General features: G+C 43.4%; 1 protein-coding gene across 1 annotated transcript; it reads right to left on the reverse strand.

The window, feature by feature from the left end:
• Window positions 1–5,389: 5,389 nt before the first annotated feature.
• On the reverse strand, window positions 5,390–7,245 carry LOC103632208 (putative F-box/FBD/LRR-repeat protein At5g56810). Its single transcript, XM_020541301.1, has 2 exons — window positions 6,176–7,245; window positions 5,390–6,032 (listed from the first exon to the last, which is right to left on the reverse strand). The coding sequence occupies exons 1-2, from the start codon at window positions 7,217–7,219 to the stop codon at window positions 5,616–5,618; spliced, it is 1,461 nt and encodes a 486-aa protein (XP_020396890.1). The 5' UTR covers window positions 7,220–7,245; the 3' UTR covers window positions 5,390–5,615.
• Window positions 7,246–9,118: the final 1,873 nt, after the last annotated feature.

Below are 9,118 nucleotides of genomic sequence, written 5' to 3' on the forward strand. Positions count from 1 at the left end.
AAATAAAAATAATTTTAAGATTTCATGGTAGTTGAGTTAGTTGATGAGGAAAGTATATAATATTGGTGTGGTGGGGTATAGAGGATTGTTATAGGGGGAACCGCTGTAGAGCGTGGAGATATAAGGGGAGAGAGATTGCTGACGTGGCACGTGAGTGGGATATAGGGGGACAAATTTAGGGAGAATCGCTGAAGACAGTCTAACGGAATGCGTGGATATGGTCAAATAGGTAGTCTGGCCTGATACAGCACGAGCACGCCACTGTACGACTCGTTTAGGACACGGCCCGTTAGCCCGATTAACAAATCGAACGCTACTGTACGCGACACGACCCATTAGACCCGATTAACAAATCGGACCATGCCTGGCCTGCCCTCTGCCACAGCTGGTGGCTAGACATGGTTAGGGGTAAAATCTGATCGGAAATTTTCCGGGTCATCAGACGCTGATTTCAAAAAATTTCTGTCCGATTTTCATATTATTCGGTTCTTATTCGAAAATGGTCAAAAATCGGAATATAACATTCGGAAACTGGTTTGAAAAAAATTTAGACAAATTTCCGACCGAATTCTCGGAATACCATATTTTATCGAAAATTTACCGACTAATATCCGTTTTATTTCCGAATTTATTTTCGACCTATGTGCGAATGTGCTCGTGCACCTATGATGGCTTGGCTCATGGCCCATTATCGTTGGCCTTAGTCACGTACATGGGCACTCTGCTCGCATTAGTACTTAGCACTTAGAATAATACTTGATGGCCAGTCGCAACTCGCAACATCATGCGAACGTGAATCCTAAAATAATACTTGCTGCCCGACTGCCCGCCGTTGGCCTCCCGTATGTGCCGGCACTAGCGCACCGCTGGCTGCTGCAATGCTAATCTCCAGCTCTAGCCCTGGCAGCGCCGCCGTCGCCTATCGTTGATAGACTTGCTAGTCCATACTACTCCCATCTGCCACTGCCACTACTCTGCTCTTGTATACGGTACATTGTTGTCTTCTTCAACAGTAGACGACTCGACGCCAAGCTTCTGTGACAACGCGCCAACGCCAGTGATGGCACCCACCGGAGGAGCACCGTACAATGCGACCTCTAGATCTGTCTCAGCCCCTCGTCTCTTGTTGGAGACGCCTTCACCTCGTCTTCCATTAATTGCAGGCCAAACTGCACCTTCAGGTATGTCTAAATGTCTCATTCCAGTTAGCTTTTGTTAGACTTTATGATTGCAATGGACCCTGAGCTTTGCTCCATACACTTTAATAGGTAGTGTTGCGGCATCAACTTCAAGTGCAAATCCAATCGTTAGTCCTGTGGTGACTGAAAGTAGTGGCATTGCACAAGCATCACAACCAATTCTAGTGGATTCTGAACTAGTTAATATTAAAGATGACGATGATGAGCATGGTGCAAAGAGGCAAAAGAAGTGCACATCAGAAGTGTGGCAGTATTTCACCAGGGAAACAAAGACTGTGACGATAAATTGCAAGAATTACACATAAAAGTGGGCATCTTGCAATTTTCCAAGGTGCAAGACAAAATATAGATGTGAGAGCACCAAAGGAACAACTGGATTTTGGACCCATATTAGGACTACACATAGTGTGGTCAAAGGCCAACAACAGCTAGCAGTAGGAAAGGATCATGGGAAAGACATAAATATTGTTGAGCCTTACAAGTATGATCCAAAAGTCAGCAGTAGAAAGTTTTATTTGGCAATCATCATGCATGAGTACCCTTTCAATATAGTCGAGCATGAGTATCTCATTGACTTCCTCAAATCTTTGCGCCCTAGCTTTCCTATCAAGTCTCGCATCACTGTTAGAAAAGAGATCTTGAGCATATACTCTGAAGAAAAGAAAAATTGTATGCTTACTTGAAGACCTTTAACTGTAGATTTAGTACAACCATGGATATGTGGACTTCTAATCAGAACAAAGGATATATGTGTGTCACAGCCCATTGGATAAATGATGATTGGCGTATTCAAAAGAGGATTATTGATTTCTTCCATGTAGAAGGGCGACACACAGGTGCAAAGTTGTATGTTACCTTTAGTGAATGTATGGTTTGATGGAATTTTGAGAAGAAGTTGTTTTCATTAACTCTAGACAACGCATCTGCAAATGAGGTAGCAGTCAAGGATATAGTTAATGACCTGAAGACAAGTGTTGGTGTATCTATAGTTTGTGATGGTGTTTTCTTTCATGTGAGATGTGCCAATCACATTCTAAATTTAGTTGCTAGAGATGGGTTGAGTGTAATTAGTAGAATAATTAGTAATGTTAAATTGCTTGTCTTAGTTGTAAAGGGTTCCCCACAATAATGGGAGGAACTAATGAATCATGCAACCGAGTGTGGTTTGGAAACAAATAAGGGTATCTCACTTGATGTGTCAACAAGGGTGGAATTCAACTTTTCTGATGTTGAGGGATGCTTTATACTATAAGGATGCTTTTACTCAGCTCGAGCTTGCTGATCGGCGTAGGTATGAACACATATCTCCAACTCCTGAGGAGTGGGATAAGGCCAAAATGTTGTTTCATGCCTTGAAAAAGTTTTATGATCTGACTGAGCTTCTGTCCGGTACTTTATATCGAACTGCCAACTTGTTCTACAAAGGCTTTTGTGAGATTAGAAGTTTGCTAGGTGACTGGTCTACTAGTGAAGATATCAATATTCGTGAAATGGCTATTTCCATGAGCAAAAATTTGAGAAATATTGGAACAAAAGTAATGTTGCTCTTGTTGTGGCAAGTTTCCTTGATCCAAGGTATGTATATGCCATAATCTGCTAGCTGAAATGTTCTCTTTTATAACCAGCTTATTGAAATTATAAGTGTCTTCCTTTATTCTAAGGTACAAGAGAAAAGTAGTAGAGTTCTACACAAGAAAGTTCTATGGTGATGCACAATACCATGCTAAGCTTGAGGAATTTGTTAGTACTCTAAGGCAAATGTATCAGTTTTATGTTTCATTAGCACCTACAAAGAACACACCAGAACACATCAAAACTAGGCCATCTGACTGGTGCATGGAAACCGATAATAAAGAATTTCAAGAATATTTGTGTGACACATATTCTTCAGAATTAGACTGCTCAAATGACTTAGACAAGTACATGGCTGCACAACTTTTTAAGCATAGCGAACAGTTCGACATTTTAGCATGGTGGAAGAACTAGGGAAAGGAATATCCGATTCTTTCGCAAATGGCTCATGATGTGCTTGCAATACAAGTGTCCACAGTGGCATCAGAATCTGCCTTTAGTGCTAGTGGGCGAGTGGTTAATCCATATCGTAGTCATCTTTGATCCAGAGATGGTACAAGCATTGGTTTGCACCAAAGATTGGGTTGCTGCAGCAAGAAGAGGTGACAAGTTCTTTAGTTTTTCACTGTTTCTGATTGTGTGTTGCTAGAATTCATTACTTGATATAATTATGTGTCTTGTCCTTTTTTCAGATTCTAAGAGTGTTGCTTCCATTATTGGTGACCTTGAGGTTATAGATGCCATGACTAATCTGGCAGCTCAGGTCCGTTTATCAAAATAAGTCCTCTAGATCTTTTTTCTTCCTCCATGTTGCCTTTCTCCCTCTCATCTTCAAGCATAATGACTCAACTTCATTGTACATAATTGGGTTTTGTTATATCCACATATTGAATATCCTGGACAATTCTTTGAATTGTATCCAAATCTTACCATCCTCGTCACTGACTTGGTGTTCCTATTGGTTTTGAGGAGTGTTTCTATCTATTATTTATGTGACAATCAATCAAATCAATTATTTTGTGATTCATTATTTTGTAGGATGATGACATAGAGAGTGATTCGGATGTCATGGATGAAGACAAGGAGCTATAGCTCGTAGGTGGGCAATGATACAACTATCTTAGTTTATTAATATGTTTGGCCAGGTGTATGCATAACGCATTGGAACTTCCCCTATCTGGCTATTTCCATCGTTAGTGGTAGACTAGTAGAAATGAGACACAATGATGTCAAGACATGTCTTCTAGTTAAGTTTCTATAAATTGTTAAGTTAGTATGCGAACATTTTTTTGTTTCGAACCCATATCGACATGATTTTGTTCCGACCACATCGATTTCGATATTTCCGAAATCTTTGATATCATAACCATTTCCGACACTACCGTTTCCGACTTCGATTTCGAAATTAAAATATGAATTTGAAAATAATTTATATAATTTTTCGATCATTTCCGACTGTTTTCATCCCTAGACATGGTATGCCGGCTTTCTAACCGTCGTGAAAATGCTAAAAAAGTTGCCAAAAAAGTTGCATAGATGGGGTTTGAACCCGCTGCAAAGGGGCTTCGCGGAATGCAACTAACCAGTGTAGCAAAAATCATTTTGTGTTATATGACAGATTATTATTATAAATATATATAAATATGCTAATTATTTTAAAATAAAAATATAATCATGTCGTACCGGTGCAGCACTACAGGTCGAGGACGCAGCTCAAGTACAGCATAGCCCTGATTTAGATTAGGCCGGATCGACACTATTAAGTGAGCCGTGCTAGCCGTTAGTCATAGCCTATCTGACCATGTATGGTCTCACCCTAGTGTTCTTTGTGTTGCATAAAAGTGAGAGGGCCTACGACTCATAAGAAGAAACCGGAACAATTCCCGCGGCCAACGGCTACGCCCGCCCGTTGGCAGAGATGGTTCATGGGGAAGAAGAGGAAGTCGAGCCTCGAGAGATCCCTAGAACCAACAATTCAGTGAAAGGATATATAAGACTAGTGGGGGTAAATAACCCACGAAATATTTCTCTATAAAATACAATACTATAGCAAACACACTATAATTCTCCTTATATAGGGAGGAATACATGGCTTCTCAGAAATTATAAATCAAATTTATATCTTTCCTTAAAGCATCTCCAATAGTTCTTAATAAAAAAGGTCCTAAATATCTTGTTTAGAAAATCACTAAACAAATATTGGAAGTAACAAAGCCTTCACTCTCTAATGGTTCACTAATTTCAAGTTGATAATCCTTTTTATATGATACCAGATCACCTAATTTCAGGTTCTTTTTTTTTCTTTTCTATTCTGACGTTAAAAAGGACCCGAAACAGTGATGTATAACTCGTCTTGGCGATGAAATTGGCAGGTGGATGGATTTCTACTCTGTTGCTACATTTGGGAAGGAAATAAGTTCAGATAGGAACTTCGTAAATCTAGAAACTTGATTTAAGAAACTATTGGAGCACTTTTTTTTTTGTTAATATTCCCCTTTACTAAAATATAGGATGCATTTTTTTTTGGAAAAGATACTCTTATTCTAACAAAATGGATCAAAATTATTCGTTTTCCTTATTCCAACTAACCAAACCAATGAAAAATCTGCTGCTTAATCAGGGATATTCATAGAAAGTGAACAATATGATGCTCTCTCACGATTCGTACTGAAGCATCAAAACAGAAACCTAAAGCTAGACATAATAAAGAACTAAATAAAATTAAGGGTTCAGAACGAGGTTGTTATTCAACATTAATCAAATAAATGAAGCCCTTGGCTGGAGTTCCAAACTAAACTACGGCATCTTGTTTTCCTTCAGCATGCCCGTACGTGCTTCCTTCTCTCATTCAAACCATTGATCAAACGGGTCACCTCTTGAGGAACTATGCATGTACTCTGACATATCCTCGAAATCGTGACCACAATAAACATCATGACGACAACATCTAGCACCACGTACGAAACAAAACTTGAGATGTCGGGAAGCCATGCTCCTGGCTTGTTGCAGTTGCCTTCGCTGGTCCTCCTCATTCCATTCCTTGGTTCTCCCAGGTTGATGACATGGGTAGTTTCTAAAGATTCTGAACTTCATCAGCTCTAGCGACCTGGCATTTCGAACAAAGAACTGGGCGAACTTGACGTGCGGTCGTATTCCTGTGTATCCATCTAGTGTCACCATTTTAAGGTGATGCTCAAGGCACTCGATGGGATTTTGTTTATCATAGCTTGCAGCAGCACTTCTGTATCCTTGTGACGATGCCTGGATAGCAATAACAATCACAGATGACATATATAGCCAAGAGAAATAAGCATTGATACAACATAAATTGGTAATGATAAAAAAGGCATTTTAGCTACACACAAATGAAACGAAAATTGAAGTTGAGAGAGGAGCTCACGCACCCGGATGTATAGCTTTTCCAAGCATGGAAAGCACTTGAGGTAGTTGCTGACGACGTCGATGGAATCTGCATCTTCCAGAGCCAAAACCTTGACGGTTCGCATCTGCAAGGGCTTCTCCATGATAACGGTGCGTTGAAGAACGGTGCCACCAATCTCCAACTTGCGGATGGCGGAGGAGAGGGATCCCAGGACCTTGACTCTCGGAGCGCTGAGCACTAGTAGCTGGAACTGGAAAGGTTCAGCGGTATCATCCAATAAGCGGCGGAAGAGGACCAGCTTCTCTAGGATAGGGGCGTCCTCGATGATGACCTGCGACGTCGTCACCCACACCCTCGGTTCTTCGTGGTCGTAGTCGAAGCCTCTGGATGAATGCGAAGGTGAGATGGCAAAACTTGTAATGGTGGGTGAGTTGATCCGGACTGTGGCGAAGCCGGTGCAGTCGTCGAGGACTAGGGTTCTGAGCACGGGGCAGCCGGCGAGTATGCCGTGGAGCGCGCCTTCCGAGATGTCCACGCCGCAGAACGAGATGACCTCGAGGCGTGGAAACCGGAGCGCCGCCATGGAGCCGACAGAGGGGAAGCAGGTGTGGTGGCCGATCTTTAGGACGCGCAGCGTTGGAGCGAACTGGAATAATGGCCACTCTGGCAGTGTTCTCGTCTTGTCTGGCGGCGGCGGCTGGAATACCGTGCCCTCCCACCAGGAATAGTACCGTGGCTCGATCTCCAGCTCCTGAAGACCGGTGACGGCGCGGGACTGGAGCCAGCGGCTGTACGACTCGCCGTCGTCGTACGGCCAGTCGACTTTGAGGCGGCGAGCAGGGCCAGGGTGCGCCGCCAGGATTGTGGACACGATGTCCTTGTAGTCGTGGTAGTAGATTGGGACAGGAAGATCGAGGTTCAACGGGGAGGAGCGCCAGATGTTGCGCCAACGGGTGGAGAGGATCTGAAGGCGGGCGGCATCGGCGACGGGGAGGCGGGTGATGATCTCGCCGCCGATGACGCAGTCCGGGAGGTTGCTGATCAGGTCGTCCTTGCTGCGATCCATAGCTTCAATCGAGATCTGGTCGTTGTATATGCTGGTAGGTTTTGGAGAATAGTTGACAGTTGCTGCCACACCGTGACTCTATTATAAAGCACCATCTAGTGAACGCACGCCGAGCCCTAGCCGCCAGGTTTTGGAGATCACGCATGCATGCACCCAGAGAGTTAGCATAGGCCGTTGCTCTCCTTAATTTAGTTTCATTTTCTATACAATTGTTATTGTGTTAATTAAATATCTTAATGGGAATAATGGAAAATATCTTAGGAATACGTCGGCATGCATATATGCGTTGTATTATTAGTTTAATTTTGTATTGGTTGCTTATAAAAAAAATGAGATATTGTGATCAATGATCATATATCCGTTGTTCGTTTCTATTAATCACTATGCTCTAACATTTTATTAAGGTCTCCTTTGGAACGCAAGAATTTCACAGGAACATTATAGGACTTTCACATGAATTAATTCATAAACACAGGAAAAACGCAGAAAATCTATGGTAGACGAACGTCCGAGGCTATAGGGGCGTCAGCGGAACCAAGTTAGGTGGCTCGGCCGCGCTGTGACGGGCATAGTGTGCCGAGGGCACAACACGTCGAGGGCACAACACGCCGAGGCTAGACACACCACGCCGAGGGCAGACACCATAGTAGAGAGAAGAGAGGGATATGGGGGTTAGACAATAGGGATTCTGTAACAACACAAAACCATCAACTAAAAATAATGCATTTAGATTATTAGTGGTAAATATAGTAATGAATTTTTCTTTCAAGTGTTTGATTTTTTATTTGCATTTAGAATAATTTTGTTTGCTCATATTTGATTTATGGATGTTTCGTAGAATTCCTTTTATATTGAAAGCTAATTTATTAATATAAAAACATTGATCCAAAAATAAGTATTTTAGTAATAAATAATTTTGGTATAATTATTATGATTTTTAGAAATATTTTAGAAATATTTATTTATATTTTTAATAGAAAAAAGAGAAACCCTAACCCTAGTCGCCGATCGAAATCGGCCCAAACGGCCCATCAGCCGCGCGCCCACCACCTCCCTCTCTCATTGATGTGTGGGGCCCACCCATCAGGGGCCCCTTCTCGTACCTCCCGCCGCCGCCTGGTGCCCGCGCGCTCCTCACGTCGCGCCGCCGCGCCCTGACCACCCCGGCTGGGCAGCCGGCCAGCCGAGAGCCGCGCCCTGGCCCCGACTCGCGCCCTCTCCTCTTCCCAAACCGGAAACGGCCGCCACCATCTCCTCCTCTCCCTCCCCCATGTCCCTCCCTCACTCAGTGGTGGTAACTCACTCAGTGGTGGTAACGGCCGCCATTAATGGCTTTGAAGTCACCGGTCGTTCTCTCCCCCTCCTTGGCGCCTCGCCCTCTCCCTCTCTATAAAAGCCGACTGAGCTCTCTCCCTCTCCCTTCACCCGAGCTCGCTCTCCTTCCCTCATTCTCTCTCTCTCTCGCGCGACGTCGTCGACCGCCAGAGCTCCGCCACCGCACCCTGCACGCCGGAGTCGCGCCCCGTCGAGCCGCCACACTAGAGCTCGAGCCTCGCCACGCCCGTTCCCGGCCACCCCGACGCCGAGCCCCTTCCCTACTCCCTGCCCGATAGATTCCCCCTCCCCGTCGAGCTCCTCCCTGCTCACAAGCACTAGCCCAAGGTAGAAGGTGTCAGTTTTGTATTTTGGCCCTCCAGTTTTCTAGAAATTATTCCTGTATTTTCTACAGTACAAATGTTTCAAAAAGAAGTCCTAAAATCTTATGTGCTACTCCCCGAAGTATACATGTAATTTGGAATCAACCCCGTCAATAGTATTTTGAATATGGACACTATTTTTATAATTTGAAAAATACATAGATTGTCATTTTGTGATTAGATACTAGAATCCTTTTTTATT

The sequence above is a fragment of the Zea mays genome, chromosome 7, assembly GCF_902167145.1.
Source record: "Zea mays cultivar B73 chromosome 7, Zm-B73-REFERENCE-NAM-5.0, whole genome shotgun sequence".
In the NCBI taxonomy this organism is placed as follows: Eukaryota; Viridiplantae; Streptophyta; class Magnoliopsida; order Poales; family Poaceae; genus Zea; species Zea mays.

Coding starts and splice junctions, on each gene's coding strand:
- LOC103632208 (XM_020541301.1), bottom strand. CDS start 7,219: ATGGATCGCAGCAAGGACGACCTGATCAGCAACCTCCCGGACTGCGTC. Junction 6,033..6,175: donor TGGAAAAGCTATACATCCGG/GTGCGTGAGCTC, acceptor ATTGCTATCCAG/GCATCGTCACAAGGATACAG.